Source organism: Phalacrocorax aristotelis, chromosome 2 (assembly GCF_949628215.1).
Source record: "Phalacrocorax aristotelis chromosome 2, bGulAri2.1, whole genome shotgun sequence".
Lineage (NCBI taxonomy): Eukaryota > Metazoa > Chordata > Aves > Suliformes > Phalacrocoracidae > Phalacrocorax > Phalacrocorax aristotelis.
In genome coordinates, this window is record NC_134277.1 from 11,314,584 (window position 1) to 11,341,019 (window position 26,436).

General features: G+C 37.5%; 1 protein-coding gene across 2 annotated transcripts in view; it reads right to left on the bottom strand.

Moving 5' to 3' along the window:
• Positions 1–26,436, bottom strand: part of ESYT2 (extended synaptotagmin 2) — a 93,248-nt gene that overhangs the window by 20,714 nt on the left and 46,098 nt on the right. For both annotated transcript variants that reach the window (XM_075082389.1, XM_075082388.1), the window contains exons 7-13: positions 10,688–10,743; positions 5,627–5,747; positions 4,836–5,012; positions 4,341–4,423; positions 2,935–2,983; positions 2,122–2,211; positions 1,492–1,587 (exon numbers count right to left, since the gene is read on the bottom strand). In XM_075082389.1, the coding sequence (XP_074938490.1) occupies positions 1,492–1,587; positions 2,122–2,211; positions 2,935–2,983; positions 4,341–4,423; positions 4,836–5,012; positions 5,627–5,747; positions 10,688–10,743 (672 nt within the window). The remainder of the gene's footprint in view (positions 1–1,491; positions 1,588–2,121; positions 2,212–2,934; positions 2,984–4,340; positions 4,424–4,835; positions 5,013–5,626; positions 5,748–10,687; positions 10,744–26,436) is intronic.

A 26,436-nucleotide genomic window follows, 5' to 3' on the forward strand; every position in this document is an offset into this window, starting at 1 on the left:
ACTTTTCTGAAGGAGGGAGACAATGTTACAAAATGCTTGTTTAAAACAGGAAGGGAAAAAACTAAACTTACGACAAAGCCTCTGAGTATTTGCTGGAGAAGCTAATCTAATACAGAGAAGCAGAGTTGTATGGAAAAAAACCTGAAAATTGTGGATGAGAGAACTTGAAACTATTCATTTTAATTAAGAGGCTTTAGTGTATTTTAACAAATCTATTAAACTTGTAGCAGTTTGAGTAAAATCCAGTAGCAAACAAGGAAATACAGAAAGGGTTCAATTTAATCTAGTGCACAAAACAGACGGCAGATGGCTTTTTCTGTGTGTTGCAGTATTCTGAAACTGATGTTAAACACACCATAAAATTCTATTCTATTTCCACTTACCCTGTACTAGAGTAATTCTACTCTTCTGCTAAGCTACAGAGTTCCCCTGGATTCAATACAGTGAGGCTGAAAAGACAATGTAGGGCCCTGTTCCGAATGAGCTACGTCTTTTTAGCTTTTACTATAACCTATAAATACTGCTTCCAAACACTGCTCTGTACACCCTGGAACAGATCTGAAATCACTAGTCAGTGATGTAAATTGTTTAGGCTACTAAACTTTCATTTGTTACCACTCTCTTTGGTGCAACATTTTAACTTAAATTGGAGATGAGTGGACAAATTTGCAAAATGCATGCAAAAAAATCTGAGGCTTGAAAACTTATTCTCTGATTAGTATTTTAGTCATCACTTCCAGAATTTCTCATCTAATAGCAATGCTGAAAAACAGCAAAACTCAGTGTTATGCTTCACATATCTATTTATGGTAGGGTTTACTTTATTACCGCTATCATTTACAACCAGGAACAGTACTTTACTAACCTGAAATAAACTATAAAACAGTCTGTGCTGTCATAAACAAGCTATTTCACAGTCCCACAGTAAAATCCATATAATGATAGAACCATTAATTTTTTTGTTATGTTTTGCATAAGCAAATAAACAGCACTTCAAATGACAACCCCACAGAATTCTTATACAAGTCCTCTGCCACTGTAACATCAACTGCACAGTATTAATTTCATAATGAGGACTTCAGTACCTCCAAGTCTACCACAGATACCCTAAACCAAAGCAAGCAAGTTCACCTGAACTGAAGGAAGTGGGCCTTTTCCCAGTTAGTTCCTTAAAATTCCTCATGCTAATCCCATACTATTTATGGAAAACACTGTGTAATAAAAACATGCAGCCTTTCAAGTCCAGGAAAGGAGCATTCTTTAAAGAAAAATCACACTGATTAAAGAGTAATGTTTTATTAAATGTACATCTATAATGCTGTATAACTAGAAAGGTGGACCTTACATTACATGTTTTGAAACGAGAGGAAGTATAGAAAACATGGCATAATGTGTGTTAGTAAAGCAGTGTGCCATACTACCGAGCAAGCCATGCTGGAAGTACACAAGAGATACCCACGACAAAAGGGTATCCATCAGAATATAACTTACGGGCAGGTTTCTTGCTGAGTCCAAATAGAGAATAAGCAATGCAGAAGAAAGCCCATCATTGGCTTGGTCTTTATCAGCTCTAATGCTTGTTAGCACCTATACCAAAAACACACTGTAAGCCTTTCTGAAAATCAATTATTATTATTTCTGTCCCATTCCTGAAAAAATATTTTAAAAACATCTCCCAAAAAGCAAACATTCACAAAGGCACATTATGAAGCATAAGAATAAGTTTTCAAGATTCTCATAGGTATTTCAAACCCATTTTTATGGAAATTTCCACCCCACTTGCTAATATTTTTTTTTTTAGACTGGACAGATTATAGTTTCTTATCCAGCTTTATCTCCCAGGCTAATTAAATGTTAGCTGATATTCTCAAACCATAGCATTAAGAGAAAAGGACAACAAAAGCGTTTTAAAATCCCATGCCACAAGAATACATTGACAGTTATGACTGGTTTGAGATTTCTAAAGACAAACAGCTTGGAATAAAGTTACAGGTTTATCCAAATTCACAACAGCTGGAAAATTAAATTACTTACATAATTGAAAAAAAAAAAAAACCCACGTAACAAAAAACACCCCACAACAATTAAGATTAGGACAAAAGTAATGTGTTCCTTTAATACCTTGTCTAGATTTTCAGCACTTGGCATCAATGTGAGCCACTCCAGTTTTAAGTGCAATTTTCCTTTGGACACCTCATCCAAAGTAAACCACTAAAAGTTAAGCAAAATAACGTGAAATAACCTGATACCAAACAAATACATGACTGCAATTGGCTCTTCCAGATATTTAGGAAATACTACGCTCTACTAGAAATCTCATGGAGCTGAAGTCTGCATAAGCTGAAAAGATCTGATCTGTTGTTTAAAATGTCCTATTTCACACTAAATATTACAACACACAATAACAAAACCAGCCACACAAACCTCTATGCTATACAGCAAACGAGTTTTTCAAATATTAAGAGAATTCTTTAAGTTCTGTAAAGATGCTCTAGAAATACAAACCCTGCGTAACATTATTGTGAAATCTCTCTTGTGTAGAGGACAAAAATTAGCCTGCTAAGTCTAATGATAGTTAAACAGGGCAATTAACTGTTCTTGTGCAAGAAAATCCTCTCACCAAAGCTTAAGTAACTTATATTTAAGTTACTATTTTTTGCATTTACATACTAGTAACCTTAAAACAGAAGACAGGCATTATTCTTCAGATTTCACCAATTAAGATATCATTTAAACCACTGTGCTGATCATCAGGGAATCTATTTCTATAGCATTAAAATTATTCATGCATATATATATATACACACACACAGAGATATATATGGGACACTGTGTTGGTATATACAGGAACTAACCCCATGAAAAAAATAATACAAGAACAATTACAAATACAACAGATGGGCTTTTTTAGACCAAAATTTACTGAAATCTTACCTCATCTAGAAGACGCTCCTTTTCAACTTCAATTAAATCTATCATCAAACTAGAAAAAAGAAAAGAAAAAAACCATCAGTATTTCAGCCAAGAAGAAAAAAAATCTAATACAGAACTCAAACCCCACCCTGTGTTTGCTGAGTATCCAGGATTCCACTGAGATCAAAAGAGCAGAATACTATTCTTTTAGCCCCTAAGAGAAGAAAAAGTAGGAAATGAAATGGCTGAATGAAGATGAATGCAGGATAACAGAAAATCTGCCTATACTAGAGCCCATTTTGTAGCTATGAGGGCAACTGGCACAATATGGCTCATGTACATATGACCAAACTCAAAACAGTGACCACATCCAAACTACCCCCTGGAAGCAGCCCCTGGACATATGCTATGACCGAATCCATGCTTTAGCATTGTGTGGGAGAGTGCTAGTTCACACAAGCTAAAAACTTACCAGGAATCTGCTAAAAATTAAACAGGGCAGACAACTGCATGCCAGTGCATGAAAACTTGCCATGACTTTATATTTTATTAGTACTGATGTACACATTATGCCACTTTTCCCCCCCACCACTTCAGTGTAAGATTAGGGAAGTGCAAAGAAAAGAAGCCTTTGTACTACCTACTTCTTTATTTTAATGAGAAGAGAAGTAGGTACTGTTGCTCCTGTAAGAGAGAAGGAGCTCGAAAGATAAGGGAGTTCTACTCTGTATGGAAAGCAACAATGGGAAGCTCCAAAACTCTGCAAGAAATAAAGGTGACAAATTACTGGAGAAAGAAGCTGACTAAAACCCTGAAATGTTTATGGGTAAACACTAAAGGTAGGCCTATGGAATCTAAGAGTGAGTAATGTTTGCGAAGGCATTACAGCAAACTTTTTTCTTTAACCAAATAGTTAAGATCAGCTCTTAGAGAAAAATAAACTGTGAACTAGCCATTTAAAAAACAAGAAGATGAAGAAGATAACACAGCTATAAAGCTATATTAACTTTGCCTGAAGAAATAATTAAGACTTAGTGCTAGCTTACGAACATTAAAGCAGATAGGGTACAACTCCTAAATTTTTTTTTTAAAAAGCAAACAAACAAAAAAAACCCCAGCACCAAAAAAAAACCCCAAACCAACCCCAACCTTTTTCCTTCTGGGTACCCACAATACTTACCTTATTTTTTAAAAAAAAATATACAAACATATAGATGTGTATATACAGACACAAGCACGTTTTTATAGACATGTATGAAGTAATTAGGGAACTACTTACTACCACCATTTCAAAATGATAATGAATTTATCAATATAGTAATATAGCAAAACTACAACTGCAATAAAATGCAAAAAGCAAAAGGAAAAAAAAGATTACACCAAAACCTCTTTTCAATACCTACAAACATATTCTCCATAACATTTACCTTCCCAGGAAGTCATCTTTATCTGGATCTTCATCAAAGAGCTCAATCTCTAACTCCTGTCCTGGATGTTCATATACTAAGGCCTGGAAGTACAGTAAGATGGCACTGTCAGTGGTAAAACTAACTAGCTTTGTTAAATGGCATAGTAACAGTAAAACATTGAAGTGCCTTTGCCTATTAAAACATATCAATAAGCAAATGCTTTACATAAAGATGCAATTTAATGAGTAGAAGAAGTGTAAGAGCTTTGCAGGAGCGATCGACTAATGTTGGTTCTAAGAGACTAGACTGCATTTCAGAATTAATGATGCTTAGTCTAAACAAAAGAATTATAGACATCAGTGAAGAATTTCTGCTTTTGTTACAGAGCTTTGGGCTTTTAAGGGAGACATCAAGAAGCTCCTCAAGGAAGTCCCCAGGTTATCTTCTTTAACAAAAGAAACTTTAGAAGACAACTTCACAGAACACACAATGAGTTATTTTTATTGATTATACCTCATAAACTTCATTCCATTTTGGATTGAGATTTTCTTTGATGACCTTGCTTTGGAAAATCTGGTTGCCCACACGGATGATTCCATAAGGATCCGACTTTCCTTTGACAATCCCTTTTAGGTAAGTATCTTTCCCTTCCAGGTCCTGAGCTTCAATAAAATGTATCCTTAGAACACCCTGAAAAAGGAAAGATGAGTTTATGTAGTAATCTGAAAGCCTCCATGTCATCACAGTTTATGCAATATATGTTATATAATTTCCATTGCCACTTCCTTCACATGAAACTTAGTTTCAACACACTGTAAATGGAGGGATATCAATGATGATTCACACACACGACAGACCTAGCACTCAAGAGATTCCTGAAAAGAAAAACTGTCATCAACAATCAGAAACATGCCAGTTATATCAAGAAATGCCATGCTACTGGAAATGAGTAGCAATAAGTAGTAACAACTTTCAAGTGATGAGCATTAACAACAATTTGGAATGATAATATAAAGCACGTGCTACTTAAGTTTTAGCCTATACTGTTGAACTATATTTTAACAAGTGGTATGTTTAAGATTCTAGCAAAACAAAAATATCCTTCTTAGCCTTATTACGAAATATTAACTCCACAGAAATTATTTCTAAACTAAATCAATTATTTCCAGTGACTGGATTCACAATAACTTGTGCTACTGCGATAACTATATTTAGAAATCCACACAGATGTGCATACCTTTAATAGTTACTACTATAGTAAAAACTAAATGCCAAATCATTAGTATGAACAGAAACATGCTTACCTTTGGTATAGGAAATCGCAACTGAGCAATCTGCACTTCACTGACAAGGGGGACTGTAATTCTATTTGGAAGGACCAGGTAGTTGGATATTATATCCAATATTATTGTATCTGATAAGCCACTGTTGGAGAAAATATTCCTCAGTTACTTCATGAGAATTAAATGCATGTTATGTCACACGAATATACTCCTTTTGCTGTTTAACAACCTAAATGGAAAAAACATTTGCCTTTGGGAGTGGAGGGTAGAAGACACATCTGGTTTTTAAAACACTTTATTTTAAAAGGATTCTTGCCAAAAATGGCCACCAGGTGGAACCAGCTGACACTGAATAGCAGAAACCACAAAGATGAATATAAAGTTCTCCTTTCCCTGCCACCACCAAATTCCCCCCTCACCCCCACGCCTTTTAAAACCACCCAGGGTAAAGGGCTGTTGCATAAGTTTTCTTGCCTGCATTGCACATAAACAAACAGATGTTAACTGTTAATCTACTTTTGTATTTCAATGATGATTTAACTGTCCCTGAAAGTTCTGCTAACCATTCCTGTATTGTTACGAAACAAGTTGTCCTCTTGAGCTGGGAGGACCATCATTTGAAAGAGAAACACAAAGAAAACATGTTCCTGGCCGAGTAAAATATAGCCTGGAGAGGCAAAACAGGTTTTGTTCTGGCAACGAGGGAGTGGCAGTACAATCATATCAGTAATGAATCATTTAAAAAACCCAACCCCATGCCCCACTACAACACAGGAAAAAAAAAAAATATTTCCTAAGCTGTGAGTTGGCCCAGTTTGGCTCTGAACTGACAACAAATAAGTACGTTGTCAGACCAACACCACTGGTTACATACATTACCTACAAGGCAAAAAGGCAGAACTGGAGTAGCAGAATTCACCACGGAAGACAAGTATTTTAGACAAGATTTTAGGGGCATGTACAAAGGTTCAGAGAGAAAAATCATAAAAATGCTTGAGATATTCTGAACTGCATGTGCACTCTTGCTAAAGCTGGTGGAGCTTCTTCAGGGATGAACCATTTCTCCTCCTAAGTACGCTTTATGATTCCCCTTTTACAGTCTTTATGAAAGTAAGATGCAGGTGTTTGATTACTTAGAACATTTTCAGATTAAACACTTGTGTGTAATCACCTTGTGAAGTTTTTCTAAGACTGAATCTGCAGCTGGGAGTACCTCTGACTCAACAGCTAGCATCTTTATAAAAACACAAAAGTTGCAGTGAAATGTAATATACATTACATCTTCATTCATGGAAAGAAAATTTTGTGGTGAGCAATAAACATACTATGGTAAAGATGGGTAACATTAACTCGCTAAATACAATCTGGTCCATTCCAAAATCACATTGATCTTTCCTGCCAGGGAATTGCAACCTGCCTAGCCTGCACCCCCATGTCTGCCCCCCTCCACTGTAAATCCAGACGAACTATGATGCATAATAGGACATGGCTGACTTTTTAATGGCATCCAGTACAATAGGAACAGAAGAAACTCAAAGCTGCATCAAGATCAATGGAAAGGTCTGTGCAGACCTCTTTTTATTCTCTGAAAGAAGCAACACTGGACAAGGTTAAGAGGAAATGCTCCTAGGAAAAGCTTCCTCTCAGCTTCTGTGAGTTAATTCCCAGCTGTCCTAGAGGAGTCTTCATTGCCCTTCCTTTCTTGCAGAGCTTATCCAATCATATTTACAAAGATTTTCATTCTACACGAACACTGAAGCCTACAAGTTTGTAGTTTCTGTAATTCTTAAGACAACTACTACAGGAAGATAATTATGTTATTTGAAAATAAGTAGCTTCCTTTAGTCATCATTGTAACACATGTTGCTTTTCAAACTTTTTCAGTTCCGTTTTGCTGAACATCAAGTTTTCAACTTCTGTATGCTAAACTTTCTCTAAAATGATCCAAAAAAAATACAGCCTGTTATTTTGTTAGACTTGACCTAAAAATTTAAGATAAACATCTCAAACAGTCTTACCATTAAAATGGAAGGAAAAAAAAAAAAAGCTGAGGTGATCGTAACTACATAAGCAACAATCACACTTTTCAAAATACAAGTCTGATGACCAATCTCCAGTATCCAGTTCAGATAAATTTGTTTTGTTCATGGTTTTGTTAGTGTCCCTACCTGGCAAAAAGAGAAGCTCTACCTTTATGCTCAGTAAAGTGCATGCCTTAAGAACAGATGATTAATGGAGAAAACTAACTGACCTAGGTCACAGAAAGCAAACGAGTAGTGCAAGAGAGGCAATGGTACCAGAGCTGCTTTGAAAGAAAGGTTATCATGCTCTTCTCTAGTATTTAGTTAAAATCACATACATTATAAAATAAGCTACAGGCATAAATAAACCTATCCTAGACAAGCAAGAGGTTCAGAGATTGATTAATGTTCAAATGGAGCTATAGGAAATCTCCTTAAATAAAAGAAAGTACCAGCCTGAAGCACAACAGAGCCCAGTCACTTGGAGGATTCACAATCCTTTATGCTAGGACCAAATCCCAACTCTGTGATTCCAAAGGTCAGTCTCACAATTTTACCCCAACATAAATGCTTGAATTTCACTAAAATATCTGAGAAATGAATATGAAAAATGAACCACCATTAATGGAACGTCACAGAATTTTACACAGAGAAACTGCACTCAGAGGAGGTAGCAGACACCATGTCTTTAAAAACAGGGAGCTGAAAAAGAATACCTAAGATCGTAACTAAGTTATGAATTAAATGAATTCTAAAACAGCATGACACTTTCAAGCTGTTTAAAACTTATCTAACCTAATATTAGCCAAGTGGCATGCTCCCAGCTGGAAAGTATTCTTCATGAAAACAAGGCAAAAATGACAGTCTTTTTTATTACTTTATTATTTAAACTAAGAGGTCTGATCTATGGAAAACAGAGACAAATCACTGATCAAGCAACAGGGAAAGATGTATCTATTTAAACCCTTGTGTTGATGCATCATCGATAAACAGCTGCTTAAGAGCATAAAACTAAGTTGTTGATTCTAAGTCCAGTTATTTTTTTCAGTTCACAAAAAGAGAAGTGTGAAATGCTTCAGATAGCTTATTGTACTAAACGTCTACAAAAGCTCAATTCCATTGCAGAAAAACAACTGGCAGTTACCTACTCTGCTGTATTGCTCTCTATTTAGCTCTACTTAATTTTTAGTGAGAGAATAAACAGCTGGGGTTTTTTCTCCATCACCTTTATTCATACTGCAGAGACAGCATACCTCTGACTGCATAGATTATTTTTACTATATCTCAAGCAACAATAACAGAATTCATCTTCCCATCATCCACATCCCCTCCTGACAGCATGTGAGTATTGCCACAGCCTGGCTCCTTCTCACACAGAGATTTTAATTCCACTCCTCCGTAAGCTATACTAATGGTGGAATATGAATTACTTTTGTGTGCTTCTCCTTGCGGAATCATACGCGAAGAGCAATGGAAGTTAACAGCTGATGGGAGCTTCCAGCAGCAAAAGCACAAATTCATTTAACAGAAGACATTTGCAAACAGAGTACACGTAAGTAGTTTAGTGTGCAGCCAACAGCCTTAGTAGGATGAAAAAGGTACCTGTGGTGGCAGCAATCTCTTGTTCATCATTGTTCATAACAACTACAATACGTCAAGCTGTCCTACCAAAATATACAATCTATCTATACAGATAAGAAAAACAAATACAGCACTGAAGAAATCTCTTGGCAAGGGAGTGCATGAGTCACCTCAGTTACAGTTACTATAGAAACTATACCACATCTAGATGGCACCATTATATGGATATGTGGCCAAGTGTGGTTGCTCTGGAAACGATAAACTTGAGATACTTAGCGAGACTTTGTTTACATTTGAGGTTTTGTTTGCAGTCAGGCAAATATGTAGCATGATGTCAATCCCAGGAGCCTAGTAAGCTTAAGTACTAAATGGAAATTTATTAGTGTAATATCAAAATAGCAAATTATTACTCAGGAGCTGTACTTCGGAAGCCATTTTCTCACTCATCAAGAAAACCTCTCTCCTCAGAGGCAGCCTTAAGCAGACTTGAAACATAAGCAATTCTTGAAGCCATTAACCTACTTAATGCAAGTTCTAATTTCAAACTGTTCAACTGGGATTCCATGCAATGGCTTCACATGTCTAAGTAAAGCAAAAACCATTTCAGTCATGCAATCAAGCACTAAAGGATTAATTTAATACCTAAATTCAAACTCTTGCTTTTAAACAATAGAAAATAATTCTGGAGTCAGCCAACTCTTGAGAGTATGGGATCCAATAAAAGGACTAGTCACAAAATCCAAGTGTGTATCAGATCCACCATTATCCCCTTAGCCATTGTCTCAATATTAAAAAGCCCCTGGGTAACTACTAAAACTTGATAATTATTAATATATTCATGGATTTAACCTTATTGGGATTGCAATTCTTCAAAACAGCTTTTTTCTCTGGGGTTTTATCATGTACTATTTTGAAAAGCTCTGAATAAGCCAAGTTATTTTTTTCTAGCTATATATGGTCAATATTTTTTGCTACTCCATTTGACCTTCACATAATAAACTGAAAGCTTTAAAAATAAGTACTTGACAAGATTAGAAAGTTTATTTAATTTGATTACTCTCTTAAGGTATTTCTAACTAACTAGCATACCCAACTAACATAAACTAGCTGCTTTACACAAACAACTAGAGATGTATCAGCATACAAAAACATAACCCAAGATGTTGTGAACCCACTGGCGTAAAAAATACAGACTCTTTGTCCTTCTGCTTTCCTAGCAGATGGCAGACAGGAAATTTACAAGATTCTGGAAAGGCTGAGAACACTAAAAAAGCAGATTAAAATTTATCTTTTCAAAATGTTTTAACATGACCTACTAGATACACTTTTGATGTATTTTTATTTGTAGTGAAATCACTGCCTTCTGCATATTGAGCAATTTCAGAGTAATTTAACCTAAAATTATTTAGTGGATGGTCTTCAGACTTTCTGGGGTTTATTGGGATGAAGGAATACCAAACACTGCTTTACATGTACTCACTTCAGTCCTGGTACATCCAGAAGATTGGTCAGTCCAGTCCAGTTAATTTCCAAAAGCTGTGAATTACAGAGAAGAAAGACAGAAAAAAAGAAAAGCAATTTAGAATTCACAACACTGAATAAATAAACCTGATCACTATAGATTCTGATCAGTGGAGGGTTAACTGGTTTCCAGGATCTTCTTACAACAGAAAACCAAACCTCTTCCATAATTTTTAGCCATGGTTTTTAAAACAGAGTTATAAAAACATCTCACCATCCTCTTACCCAGCCTTCCACACATACATATAAATACACACATGCACACCTCAACATACACATGTACATAATACCTACACACACAACCAACATCATATAATGAAATGTGGTCCTACTTTCTGGAGAAGTATTTTAATATTCACCATAGAGCTGTTATAGATGAAGAGTCACCAACAGGAATTTACAAAGTGTAATAAACTGATGAAGAATCCCATCTGAGACCAGGAAAATAAGAGATCTATAAGACATGACCAACGGATTGGGACTACATAACAGAACTAATAGAACCGAATTTCCTTATCCCCCGCCTTCTCTGTAAAAACTTTCTCTTAACTGCATAGAAGTTACCTGAACATAAGCAACAAACAAACCCACTGAACTACCACCATGCTTCCAAATCCAACTAACCCAATCTAAGGATAACTGCATGAAAAAAAGACAAAAGAATTTTGAGACTCTTTGGAAAGGAAACTAATTGTGTTGGTTCATGGTTAAATGCTGAAACAAAACAACAAATCTCTACAAGAACCTATACCGCATCTTTCCACAAACAGGAAAGAAGAATCACCCTACATTCATTTTCTATCAAAAAACCCAGCACATACCATTCTTTATAAAGGATCTATTAATAGCTTAATTAGTGATTTCCTTTGTGAATAGTTTGACTAAAGATAACACATAATACATTTATAGAATCATAGAATCATAGGGCTTCGTTGCCCTTCTCTGGACACTTAAACTCCGGTGGATGATTCAAAGCAGCTTTCTCTCTACCTCCGTCAAGCAAAAGGAATCCAACAGAGACCTGCCATATTTCAATATTTAGAAACCAACACAGTTAGAACAAAATAATTATAAATTTATATAGATTGTTACAGTTTATGTGTGTGCTTCTTCTAAATGCCATTTTCTAAACCCCTCAGGACATTCATGTTTCCCAGACTCTGAAAGAATGAATGAAAGTCAAAACAATTTTTCATTCTGTCATTAGAGCATCAGACAGAAGAGTCCTCAGAATGACAGCTAAACTTCATGGTTTAGCTCTATTCAATTCAGTTTCTTTCTTACATAGTTTTATGTTGTGTGAGTTAAAAATGCAATAAACAATACATTTCTGCTGGTTTTACGTATCGTGCTCCCTTCTCCCTGTGACAATTACAGAGTATTCCCTTTATCCATCAATTTCATATACTGATTTTTGCCCAGGAATTATATTAAATATCTCAGATACAATAATAAAACTGTGATACCACGAAAAAAAAGTAAATATTTCAATTATTCTGCTCCGATCCTTAAAAAACATTTTCCCAAAATATCCACAGTAAAGTAGCAGCAGTACAGAGAACTGAAATGTAAAGCTTCGGACACTTGGCTGAACTATGAGTAACATGCTTCCTATAAGCTTAACTCTGTGGCTTCAGAAATAACAGGAGCTTTGTAAAAAGATATTGAAGAATTGATGCTACTGTGAAAACTTGTTTATTTTTAAGACATTTCTAAAGCTGTATTTTGCAAGTTTCATCAGAAAGTTAATATTTCCTTTTGATTTATTTTTTCAGCACAATATCTCAAGCAGACACTGAAAATAGCAAGTCGGAGGAGGAAAAAAAAGTAAGCGAATTTGAACTTTTTACTAAATAGCAATAATTTCTTTTTGTTGTTTAGGGCATAAAGAAACAAAGATAAAATACTTCTTGCATTAGTTGCTGGTATTACTTCTGTGTTAGCCTTCTCATCGTTGGTGAAATGCAGCACTGGATGAATTGAAAATGAAAAATTTTATTTGTCTGCTGATAATTACATTTCAAAATTAAGATATTTTGTCTTTATAACTAGTATGTTCCAAAGACATCCTCTCAGTTAGTCATTTATTTACTTGAGTCTGTATATTTAAATTATCTTGCAGAACAAAGTGAAACAAATTATCTTGCAGGATAAAATGAAACACAGCATCAGATATTATTTAATATAAACTGAATTTCCAAGTTCGTGTTTCCAGATGCACACAACATTGGACATAAATGACATAACGTTATTAGGAAAGATATTCTCCAAATGCAGTAGTACCTCTAGTGATCAAATTGCATAAAGAGGTGGAAATAGACAGCTTTCAAAAGAAAGTTCTGTGATAACATAATTGATTTTTGGACTCTAGAAATTTTAATGAAAACTGTCCTTACCCAACAGCTGGAATACCTCTCAAATCCTAACATACACAAACACAAGCATTAATTGAACAACATGGTAGAAATTAACAATTAAAGCAAATTTCATAATAATGAAGCAGATCTTATTCTTGCCACTTGCAACAACAGTCATTTTAAAATATGCAATATTAACAAGCTTGGTTTTAGTTTTCCACTTATGAAGTGATACAAACCCTGGATGAATGTGAAATAAATTAACTGTGTAATTGGCACGCAACACCAACTAAATGACAAATGCAATGGTAAAATGAGAGACAATGCTATAGATATAAGCTTCTTCAGAAAAATTCTCCAAGTGAGTTTACTTTTCCCTTAATGTCATGTACAGCACCACTTCATCTCTACATAAGTGGAAATTTCCCTTGACTGGGAAACTGAAAGCTTTGGTTTCCATTACACAAACTGCCACAAACCATTTTTACCCTCTATCCAAGAAATAGATGATTTTGATTCTGAGATAGGAATATAAACCTTTCTTTCAGAAGACACATGCAAAGAACTGTCTTTGCAGTCTGAAGGGAGGCAAATCGTAATACAGTATCAGTCCAAAAGTCTTCTTTCAAAACTTAGTGGTATTTCAATAACATCTTTTTTTTTTTAAGTTTTGTTAATTCATAGGAAGTTCTGAAGCCAGAACAATTGGGATGAATTCCAGGAGTAAAAATTAAAATCTCAGAGTAAAAACAGCGGTTTAACTGACCATCCACAGGTATCTAGTTCCATTTGAGATCCATTATGATACAGAAACAGAATAGCTGGGGTTAGAAAACATCTCTGGAGATCATCCAGTCCAACACCCCTCCTCAAAGCAGAATCAGCTACAGGTTGCTCAGGGTTGTGTCCAGTTGGGTTTTGAATGTTTCCAAGAATGGAGACTCTACAACCTCTCTGGGCAACCTGCTCCAGTGTTCAATCACCCTTACAGTTAAAAAAAATTATGCTTAAAAGGAATTTATTGGATTTCAATTTGTGCCCGTTGTCTCTTGTCCTGTCACTAGAAAGCCCTGAGAAGAGTCTTGTCTCCATGGTCTTTATATGCATTGATAAGAGCCACCCAAACCCTCTCTTCTCCAGGCTGAACAAGCCCAGCTCTTGCAGCCTCTCCTTATATGACAGGCACTCCAGTGCCTCAGTCATCTTGGTGGCTCTTCACTGGACTTGCTCCAGCATGTCCATGTCTCTTGTACTGGGGGGCCCAGCACTGGACTCAGCACTCCAGCTGTGCCTCACCAGTGCTGAGCAGAGAGGAAAGATCACCTCCCTCGACCAGCTGGCAATGCGCTTCATAATGCACCCCAGGGCGCTGTTGGCCGCCTTTGCTACAGGGGCACACTGCTGAATTCTGTTCACCTTTTTGCCCACCAGGACACCCCAGATTTTCTTCTGCAAAGCTGCTTTCCAGCCAGTCAGTTTCCAGCCTGTGCTGGGACATGGAGTTATTGCTTCCCAGGCATAGGACTTTGCATTTCCCTGTGTTGAACTTCATGAGATTCTTTTTGGCACATTGCCCCAGCTTGCCAGGGTCCCTCTGAACAGCAGCACAACTACCTGGTGTATCGGCCAGTTCTTCCAGTTTTAAGCAAACAAACTTGCTGAGGGTGTGCTCTGCCCCACCATCCAGGCCAGCCACGATGATGTCTTGGCTCACATATTTACACCTAGGCATACCACTACTGACTGTCCTCTACTTAGACTTCATGTCACTGACCACAACATATTGAGCCCTAAGAGTTCAGCCACTCTTCAGTCAAGCTCACTGTCCACTTATCTAGTTTGTACTTCATCAATTTACCTATGAGGATGCTGCAGAAGATAGCATCAAAAGCTTTACTGAAGTCAATGTAAGCAGCATCCATCACTCTCCCCTCATCTACCAAGCCAGCCTTCTTATCACAGAGGGCTATCAGCTTGGTTACCCGTGATTCCTGCTCATAAATCTGTCCTGACTACTCCCAATCACTTTCTTGTCCCTTCCCCCTTACCAGCAGGGCTGAGATTACTGCTTGGGCCCCTGTGCCTTGAATCGCCCCCAGAGCCATGCAGTCACACTTGGTGTTTTCCATATCTCCCCCGGAAGCAGTGTTGGTGCCCACACGAAAGAGCAGCAGTGGGCAGTAGTCTGAGGGCCAGACAAGCTTTAACAGTTGACAACATCCTGAATCTGAGATCCAGCCAAGCAGCAAACCTCCCGAGACAACAGGTCAGGATGGCAGACGGAGGCCTCTCTCCCCTTCAGCAGGGAGCCACTCAGCACTATCACTTGCCACTTCCTCCTCGTGCTTCAGGCTGCTCAGGCTTTGCTGGCTCAGATGCTCCCAGGCCTTCCTCTGCTACGCTGGTCCACACAATCTGTTCCATAGTTGCAAATCTGCAGGTGGGGTAGGAATTATCTTCGTTGTGCCAGAAAACTTCCAGTTTTCCCTATCACAGGAGAATCCCATCCAGTAGTGTCTCAGAAGGTCAAAGGTCCTATTTCAGGTGTCCCCCCTCTACAGAGAATCACACTAGATGCACGTGTGAGGGTAACTAAACTCAGCCTAAACCATCTACTTGTTCACATACGTTTGTCATATCTGAAACTGTTAGAATCTAAAGTGAAAAATACTATTGTTAGTAGTTGTACAGAGACTGTACAGAGCCCAATACAGAGACTGGTGACTTTCATCATTCTTCAGGTGAAAGCGTGAAAGTATCATTGGCTCCAGTTCTATTTTGTATTCAATGCCTTTTTTAAAGACATCTCATTTAAAACTAGTTTTGCCCACTTTCCATTAGAGTACTAGCAGGATTATTTTAATGAGAAAAGGCTAATCTACCTTATACAAGGAAAAGTGTGTACCTGAGCACATAACATGGAGGAACTCATGGGCTGTGGAATTCACATCATCACTTACCACATTTATCTGGCTATGCATCCACATTCTAATACATACTGAAAGTTCAACTAGTACATGTGAAAGTTTCCTCTACCTCTGAAAACACTGATTTTTAGAAAAAGCTTTTGAGGGACTTAGGTTATCAGGTTCATTTTCAAACAGACAAAAAGAAGGTTAAAACCACTCATCCAGTTTGCTCAAGAGCCAATGTTTATACACTAAACCTCTGCCTTTCTTCCTCCAAGTTTATCTTCCACTAGCATACAATGCCTCTATCACTTATAGATCAGGCTGTCAGCCAAGCACTCACAGTAAGTTACACACAAGAGATGAACACAGTAGGAAAACAGTTTTGCAATTAACATTTTCAGCAAGGGTACACACAGTTAACAGCTGGATTGGAAAAGGTCCTCTTCAGGTAGGTGAGACGCTTAGTTTGCCAAGGCTTATCTATTTACAGAATACTAGCACGGCTAAGTGGTACTAACACCTTGCAGAAGTGGATGAGATCTTACCTAAAACTCATACAGTACACTGAACAGTCTGCTTGTTTGGTTTTTTTTTAAGGTGCTATGATTTCTTTTCTACATTAATATAAATTTAAAAGCTAAAAGGTTTTTAATTTCCAAACGCAAAGAAAAACTGTTAGAAAGAATTTGTTGTAAAACAGGTTATTTTAATTCGTACGTAAGTTTTACTTGGCCAGTTCTACAATAACAAACTATGAGCTAGAACACACAGAACATTTGTATTTAAGAAAATTGAAGGTAATTTCAGTGTATGTGTTCTCAGGTCTCATGCTTACCTTAACTGTGAAAAAAGGTAAGATAATTAAATAACAAATAATTAATTAATGAATAATTAAGTAATTAAACCAGGATGGAAAGTCCAACTTAGCATGAATAACTACAGTTTTGTGCTACATCCTCAATCCTGCATACCCCCAGGTGTTTAAGCAATATAACATACAAGTATCTTGCAGCAGCTGATAGGACTAACCACAATTTGTGCTTTCAGACTGGTTCTCATGTTCTAATTTCAAGTTTTGACATAATGTTTTGTCACACTTTAAAAAATCTACATAGGCTACCAAGGCTCTGGAAGAAGTGATTTTATACTGTTTTAGAACAAAGAACCCAATTTATTACATGATTTATTCCCTTTTTCACTATTCGTAGGCAAATTAGAAGGCAAACACATATCAAAAATATCTCAAAAAAGTGGTCCTAAGATGTTCATACCTGCATCCCACATTTAACAGTTTTACCTGATGTTTTCAGAATAAGTAGAAAATAAGAAAATATTTGCATTTCCTTCTGATTTTTTCAGGCTTTGTTTAGTATATTGCATACAGCAGTTAACACGGCAACATCCTGTGTGTTCTCCTAAACAGACTTAACCAAATTAGTTAATTGAGCAATGTAATGCATGTTGAAATTCAGCATTGAGAAACATCTCCTACTCTAGACTGAAACAGATATCATCGTGGTTTCTGTATTAACTGCCACAACCCAAAGCAAAATAAAGAACCTGTGAGATACCACTGAACTGAAAGGTTTTCAATTTATGTGACCAAATGCATTTCCAAAGGTTGCAACACAGCATATGAAACAAATATAGTGCCCATGGTACCACCTCACTAACAATACTTTGATTATTACACCCCTCTTTTCAAAAACCATGCTACCAATTATTCTGTCCTCAGTCCTTAGACCATGAAGCATGTAAAAAATAATTATAAAAAATCCTGAAAAAAATAGTGCTACTAAGAGTGTCCATTTAGACAAGAAATGCAATTAGTACATATAATATCAGAAAGCCCTATTCATCCACTTATTGTACAGGAATAATTACAAAGTCAGAGGTCAATTTCAGTAATGTTAAAGACAAATCCTTTCCCATTCAAAGTGGGAGCTAAGAAATTAAAAAACATTACTAAGGCTAAGCACTTTACAGGATTATTAGAAGAGCTTTGCTAATAAATCTTAAGCCATGATATGTTTTGGAAGGAATATGAACCTTCAAGCTCCTGGCATAAATGAAGCTTTACCTACTTGAGCTTTGAAAGTAATTTCTCCTTGCAGGCAAGATTTGCTACATTTGCCCACCACCGTGCTTCCTTTCCAGTTCTACCAGAAAAGCCCAGCAGTAATGAAGCACATTGATATCACTGCAGTAACACACACTCTCTAATCTTAATCTACATATATTTGTGACAGATGCTTTTTCCTTTTCATGTTTGTTTTTTTTTTTTTTTTATAGTTTTGGTGTTCTTCCCTCCCACCTCCCACATTCCTGTCAATAAGGTTGTTTCCAGTCTGCACTTTTGGCTTCCAAACTTCATCAGACTTCAGTATAAGATCCACCTTTTCTAACATAAGAAAAAAAGAGCTTTCCAAAAAGCAACACCAAGTTCAGACAAAAAAGCTTGTACTTGCAGTAGCATGGAAATAGCACTGACAGCTAACAAACTCACAGTAGAGAGAGAAGAAAGTAGTCAAATCTATTCATTGCTTGGTACACAAGAGGGAGACCATCCAGTCACAGTCCAGTCAAATAACACGGATTTTCATTCTATATTTTGGGCATTATCATACCACCACTTGCTGGAGAGGAAAAAGACCCCCTAACTTGTTGTTCTGACAGTAAGTTAAGTTTGATAGGGTGGTGGCATTGCTTTAAGAGCCCTATGGAGAAAAAGGCAGCAAGCAAAATACTCCCAGTTGATGAATCATTTTTTGAAGCACTGAATATAAAACATTCCATACTTTAAAAAAAGTTTTGGCCTATAAATCTCCAAAATAGCTCAACAATATCATTTCCTTCTCTGCCACCACTTTGAGCAATGCATAATTCTCTTAGTTTAGCTAAATTCAGGGAATGCCAGCTGGTTCTCTGTGGCAGAACTAACAGGGCACTGGAAAGACTGCATTCAGGATTTGTCACCAACGGAAACTCTACCAGGAGCCAAAAATGATGTGGTGTCTTTCCACAACACAACTAAGGGAGGTGATATGCCTTGCAGAGACTGTTAACAACCAGCTCACCGGCTTAGAGTGAGATTTCAGACACCACTTATACTTTCCGATGAAGCAGTATGTGTACTGTGTTACTCAAAGCTCTCTTCAGTTCTTCCTCTGCTCAGAGCAGTGAAAACAAATTACGTTTCCTCCCTGAAAACCAAGAAATTTGTGTCTTATCAAGGCTCTGTACTGAGAACTAACACAACACATGCTAAAAAGTGTACACGTTCCGATGCACAAATCTTTCTTACTCCTGTAGACATTTTATGTAAGTTGAAGGAAAGGGAAAGGAACATAAAATCTTTATGTGGGAAACCAGTGATTGTCCAACATTGTTAACAGCTAAAAACTGATTAGACGTCTTTGTACTCATAAGGTATGGTGACTCTGTTATTGCACCTGCTAGCAAAACACATCTACATTTAAACATGGACTTAGTCCAAAGCTTGGGCTCATAGGCTGTCCTAGGCTTACCGGTTTAGGCCCTGAGCTAGCAGTAAAGGCAGCCAGACAGCTGTGATCTGATGAGGCAGACACAGGAGTCTGGACACACAGCTGAAGTCTGGAACTACTAGCACACACAAAGGACTACTTATATTCTGAGTTCAAAGTGAAGCTGTCCACAGTAAGCAGGGAAGATGAAGGTAAGAAAGGCTGCCGGTTGCTCCATACTGGGCTGCTGGATGTCTGATTGGGGCACCACCAGAGCCAGAAATTACACCTCTCCCAAGAGCAGCTGAACCTACTGAGCAGAGAAGTGTTTAGCATCAGGGGAGATGCGCGAGCAGCGATGCAGCAAGGGCACTGATGAAACACCTTCTCCTAGCCTTTCTTGCAAAGGGGAAAGGACCCCCACATGGAAAAAATATTCAAAACTGGTTTTCAAACTTTACTAGCTGACTTTGATCCAAATATTAGAGCTATGTTTCAAAACCTACCTTACCTATTTTGCATTTTAAGAAAACCCAGTGATTAAGTGTTTTGGGGTACCTCAAAACCCTGGCTGACTTAAGGTCTCATCACAGGGTAATGTAATTTTGGAATTTATCAAACATTCAACCAAGACCAGATATCATGCAGAATCATATTTTATATCATGTAGAATCACCTTATATGGTGGAAATCCCAGCATAAACTAGGACTTCTAAATATTTACTGAGTTTTTCCTGTGCTTGCTATTTCCTTCCTTCCTTAACATCTTCTATTCACAGTATTTGAGACTGTTGAGTATGCTTAAAAAAAAAGCCCTCAAACCCACTAACATGGGAATTCACCTACATAACACAGTGGCTGAAGCATCATGAAAAGTACGAAGTTTCCAAAGCTTATTCTAGAGAGAGCTTGTGGAAAACAGAAATGGAAAGTTCTCATACATTTTTCACATGTAAGAGATGGAGAAAGTTGGTTGCGTGTAATGCTTATTAATCATCTGGAAAAGTGATGGTAAAGAGAACTGGAAAACTAAACAAAAGAATTTGCTATTTACTATGCTGCTTTTTCTACTTCAAGAGACTATGAAAAAGGTCAAGATCATATAATATGCAAGTTGTGTATTTTAGTGTTGATAAAGAAAAATAATGCAAATGAATAAACACACATTATTCAAATTCACTCTTGGGGAAATAGCCATGCAGATGTCACAGAAAACACATAAAGCTCTACTTCAATCTGTTACTACATTAATGAGTTTGATAAATCCCTGAATAAGCGAGATGCAACACAGAACAGGTGTCAGGATGGATTAGTAGATTCAGGAATAATTCTGATGTTCATATATGTTTAAACAAACAGTAATAGAACAATCTTCCTAAAACTCTGTGAAGATTAACAGCCTGTGAAGTTGGGATTTTAACTAAGAGCAAAAATGAGGAATACAAATTGGACAGAATTGATAGCATGGAATTACTCACCTTTTGTTAGAATGAAAGAAATAGAATATTGTAAAGATGGGACTTTACACAGTGACTCTGGGCTGTGGGTCCACTGCAGACTGCACTTGGAACCAGCTATATAATTCCTTCTCAGCTTCCCTAATGTTACACAGCCTTCTCACAACCTCCTGCAGCTCAGCCAACTGCTGCAGAAGGTCCTCCACCTTGGCACACCTTTCGCAGGCAGGTCTGCTGCCTGCCCCTGCCCCAGGAGAAAGGTCTGGGCACTCCCTGCCGTCTGAGGCCTGCACTGCAGCCTCTCCCTTCAGCAGCTCCACCTGTGCGGAGGCACCAGCCACTGCTGGGGTCGATGGTGCAACCCCCCAGCCAGAGCTGCAGCCTTTGCTCTCAGACGAGCGCCCACCGTTCTGCCTTGAGGGTCAGACGGGATGAGCACCCTTGCCCTGTGCAGGTGGTCACAGAACGGTGCCCGCTTGCTGGGTTATGTGTACTTCAGGTCCCCGACTCGGCCAGTGGAACGCCCGCCTTTGAAGAGGCACGCTCCCGCCTGACCTGAGGCGCCAGGCCCTGGCTGACACACCACGCTCTTTGCCCGCTCTGTTGGCAGCGCTCCTGGTCGCCAGCGCTCCCCAGGCTGCTTTTTACAGGTGTGGGGGTGGTTGTGGTTGCTCTGGCAATGCCGAGGCCTTGTAATTTCTCTTATGATATTCACAATTTATGCTTTTGTGATTTCTTCTGTGTTACACTGTAAGAGTTTAAAAAGCCATACGTATCCCTGCAGCCTATAAGAAAAGGTGGACTAAAAACTGATGAGCGTTTTTACGTATTTGGTGCCTTTACAAAGGGAAAAGAATGTACTGGAATGCAGAATATACAGGGCCATTACTGAGGTTCATAACAGCACAAAATGCAGCCTCTCAACACTGCCAACCTTGTGGCTTGATTTGGCTGCCATAAACACTGCTAGTTCTCAGAAGAGAAGCCACAAAGTATTTTAAAATGCTGATGAACAACTTCCTGCTAATCAAGTTATGGAAGCATAAGGTTTCTGCAGGACAGATTTAAGGTCTGCTAAAGGGCACGATGATACAATTCCATGGCATAAGTTCTGTTTCTTCTCAGAAATTTTTTATACTAACTAACATGCTCTCATCTGTTAAGCTGCAAATGGTCATGCAGAAATATAGTCCACTTTGTCTGCTAGTAGAGTGCTCTACAGTGCTAAAGTGCTAACATTGTTGAAATAATTTAGTAAGTAACAGTATCCAGTGTATTTCCCCAGAAAACATATAATATACTCAGCCTCTCAAACAAGGCTTGACTATACAGTACCACAGGAAGTAAAAATCACACCGTTTGCCATCCCTGCTATAGGAGACACAGCATAACTCTGCACAGGAACTGTGTTTAACACTAGTAAGTTTTTCAGCGATACCTGTCTAAGGATTTAAGTGAGACAATTGCTACAGAGATAAAATATATTAGTTATGGGGTAAGAGACAGAGCAGGCAAGTCTCCCACTCAGTGTTATTGTCTCTTATACCAGTGTTGAAACTTCTGCTCCTGAAGGAAGCTGGTTAAGGGACATAAGCTGGCAGAATATTAAACACAACAAGAAGTGACTAGTTTCCTGTCCTTCAGATGTATTTTAGCATCTTGAATTGGCTCACTAGGGAGTCAGGGAGTCAGCAGCAAGCAGTAGAAAGTAGAGAAAATCGGTTTGAACTGTAGCTTTGAGTAGTTGACTCTATGGAGAATATAGCAAGGTGCACTGGGTTTTTGTAAGACCAACTGTGATGGCACTTAAAACATTCCTTAAGCTATCAAAAATTAACAAAATTTAAATTATAGCAAATTATAAGTATAAAAAGTAACAGTGCAAATCACTGACTTTATAAGCAATGAGACAAATATTATAGCAGTACCTACACTTCAGAATTTATCCATGTGTTCCACAAACCCCTTTAAAACAGGTTAAAAAGTTTTGAAGCAAAGATACTGACAGTCTCATACAGCATTTTTGATCAACTAAATGCAAACCGAAACAACATTCTGCTGCATTCTACATAACCACTTTATGGCTTTTTCCAGCCATTTCACTAGGGCACATTCTTGGTGCAAGCACTCCTTTTGAGTCTAATTTTCATCAGTACTGGCAATTTTGAAAATGACATCCAGCACTAAACCTTCCAAAGGTGGCCAATATGAAATGAAACTTAACAAATATTAAATAAATCAAAACTACAGGACAGACCCAATCTATAAAGTGAGTAGAGGGAAAGCAGTGCTCAAGTCAGCAAGTGGAGGGCTAAAGTGTGAATGTAAAAATGAGAGCTTTGGAAGAGTTGCCCACTTTTCCTGGAAGGCATCCTGTTGTGGAAGACATAGCTGTTGTTTTTTTAGAGGAATAATATTGGTATTTTCATGTGTCTGTTGTAGGTTTTTTTTTTTAAAAGAGAAAAGGGTTGTGTTAGGACACACCTTCAAGTATGCCACTAAACAAGCATTTGAAAATTACCAATTTGCAGTACAGCTATAAGCCACATACATTTCTATAAGTGAACCAAAAATCAAAATAATTAACTGTGATATTTTGTTCTAACAGTAAAACTACACTTAAAGAAGCAGAATATATGGTAAATATACATACGTTAACATAATGAGAAGTAATGCAAATCCTGACTCTTTACACAGTACTAACTTCTCTCTAGCATTGAAGCTCAGAGATTTAAAAGACTACTTCAAAACATTAGAATGCACGTATTTCTCTCTCCTGAAATCTCGTATATATTTGGACATATTTTATAAGCTGCTGAAACATTTAGTACCTTCTTCACAATAACAACAACAAAATATAGTATTTTAGAAGTTTCATACAAAGTAAAAACTCTCACAGCATCAAAACCTTCATGCATTACTCACAAATACAAGACTGGTAAACTCATTAAACAAGTATGTTAGGAATTATTAATTTAGGCAGTGTTGCCTTATATAGTCATTAAGGCCAGCAAACAGATGATACAGAGCAAGAGGAACTGTTGCCAGTTACTTTAGACTGGAAAATATGAGAACAAAATCTAATGCTAGCTGCCAACTAATTTCTCTTCTAACAAAAATATTGAAGAAAAGCTTTCCTTGGCTGCAGCCACTTGCTCTGTAGTAAAAGGGCAGAATTTGGTTATTGCTATAATAAGCATTATTTTACATTTTTCTACAGAAGTTAGAAAAATAAATGCCAAGACGACACACTGCAGTGGGGAGAGAAGCCTGCTTTGGAAAAAATAAACATCCATGTATAACCGTCAAAGTTGCGGAATAGCTTAATTCAAAAGTATATTTTTTGAACAATCCACCCCTTAAGTTTGCTTGGACCTTGACCACTAGCTTAGTTTTTAAGTGAAAGCAGGGTGGAAAATACTTTTATTATATTTGTAACTGAATACTTTTGGGGAGGGATTGACTCATTAATTTTCATACTGCAGTCTACTTCCCATCCTTTTTTGTGCACTGAGTCAACCAGACCCCTAATAAAGCGGCATGGGAGTAGAATAAGATTACCCTGGACAAAGTCTTTCACAAAGTGACATGCTTAGAAAGGTACTAACCACAAGTGAGGGGTGTTTCATATGATATATTTTCAGTTTACTATCTCAGATCCAAGTTGTCCGGGTTAAGTACTTAGCAAATGCAGGGTACTTAGTATGGATCAGGGACAGAAAGGCCTGGGCACAGGTACTGGAGCTAAAGGCGGACTGGAAGGGTATCTGGGACTACCAGAAATGAGAGGTTCAGACAAATGCTACCAGAGCACAATGCTGGGACTGGGAAACAGCAAGTGTCAGGAACTGCTTACGAGCACACCTGCTGCTAATCTCTCCCTCCCTATCTTCTGCTAGCTTTCCAACCCCTTCCCTAGAAAGCAAGAAAGAAACAGCAGCTGCAGGAGGTACCCCAGGAAGGGAGTGCAGACATACTGCATCAGGTCATGGCTCCGGCACTGAGTGTGTCATTACAGCTTCTGCAGAAGGACTATACACTAGTTTCTTTCTCAGTGAAATCAAAACAAAACTGAGAGGCAACACAAACCACATCTACAACATGAAGAAATATTATCCCTGGAGAAAAAATGTAAAGCCTCCATCCACAAAGCTAAACTCCTCTCCCTGCTCCTCTAAAATAGAGTGTTTTTGCATTTAAATTGTTTATTGGATGGTCCCTGTAATGAGCTGGGCACTGTACTGAGTCTGGAAATTGGGAGAGCACTAAATAGCAAAATAATATCACAGAGTATGCTAACAATGACACAGTGCAGCCTACCATACAGTGGTGTTTAAATGGTAGGGCAGTGTTCAACCTTTGTCATGGCCCTGCTTGCTTTGTTAGTATAAACATGAACATTAACAGATGCCCCACATTCATACTGCTCAGCCAGAGGGTAAAAATGAGACAAAACTTAAGCAGCCATCTCCTAATGTTTAGACTCACTTCACAGAAGTGTGTGGAAATCCGAATTTGGTTCATCCCAATGTAGCTCCCCAAACCTTACCAAATAAGAGCAATGTTGTTTTATCACTTTTGCATGAACTATTTCACTTTTACAAAAAAAAAAAAAAAAAAATCACTAAATTATCCAGAAAACATTTCCAATTTCTTGCATGTTTTACTAAGATTTAAGTCTACATTCCCTCTACCCAAGCACACATGGTTTCTCTAGACACATGAAAAAAGCCACATAAATGACGCAAGTGACACCATCCTAGGACATACGTGAACACCCATACAAACCTACTTTTTCAACGAGTTAGCAAAAATTTATCATAGGACATTTGTTCAAAAGAATTGTGTTACAAGAGTGTGATTTCATTGAAGAAAATAACAAAAGCTGTTGAAGTAAAGAATTCACTCCCACCCACCCCCAAACCTTGAAAATTAGATCAACTTTTTAGATCTGCAGACTGCTGAGGAAACCAAGATGATCAATCTGAGATGGTTTCAAAGTGCCTAAACCCATACACTTCTAATTTACGACCTAGCATAGTCTGAAACAATTAAATCTTGACATCACAACTTTTACTGTTTAATTAGAACATATCCAAGAAACAAAAGCTTCCAATGGAAAACATACTTCCAAGTACGAAGCTGAAACAGTTAATTTCTTTAAAGAAGCCTGTGTAGCGTATGAATTTTCATGATGTTCACATTTTCTATTAAGCTCTCCTACTGATACTTATCAAAAGCAGTATCAAACTTCAAATCACAGAAACTGCCTTAAACACATATACATCAAAGAATTTTCTGTCAGCAAGCGTGCAATGTGTATTATGTTCTCCATATTTTTCTGAAGTAAGACTGTTGTATGGGCTTTGCATCATCTGTGAACACTTCTCAATGCATTTCTAGATTAAAAAAGAAATTTCCTGTAAGTAGTAAAACCTAGACTAGAATTACTGTCATATAAGATTTAATTAAATTAAAACTGTAGAGTATTTGTTAC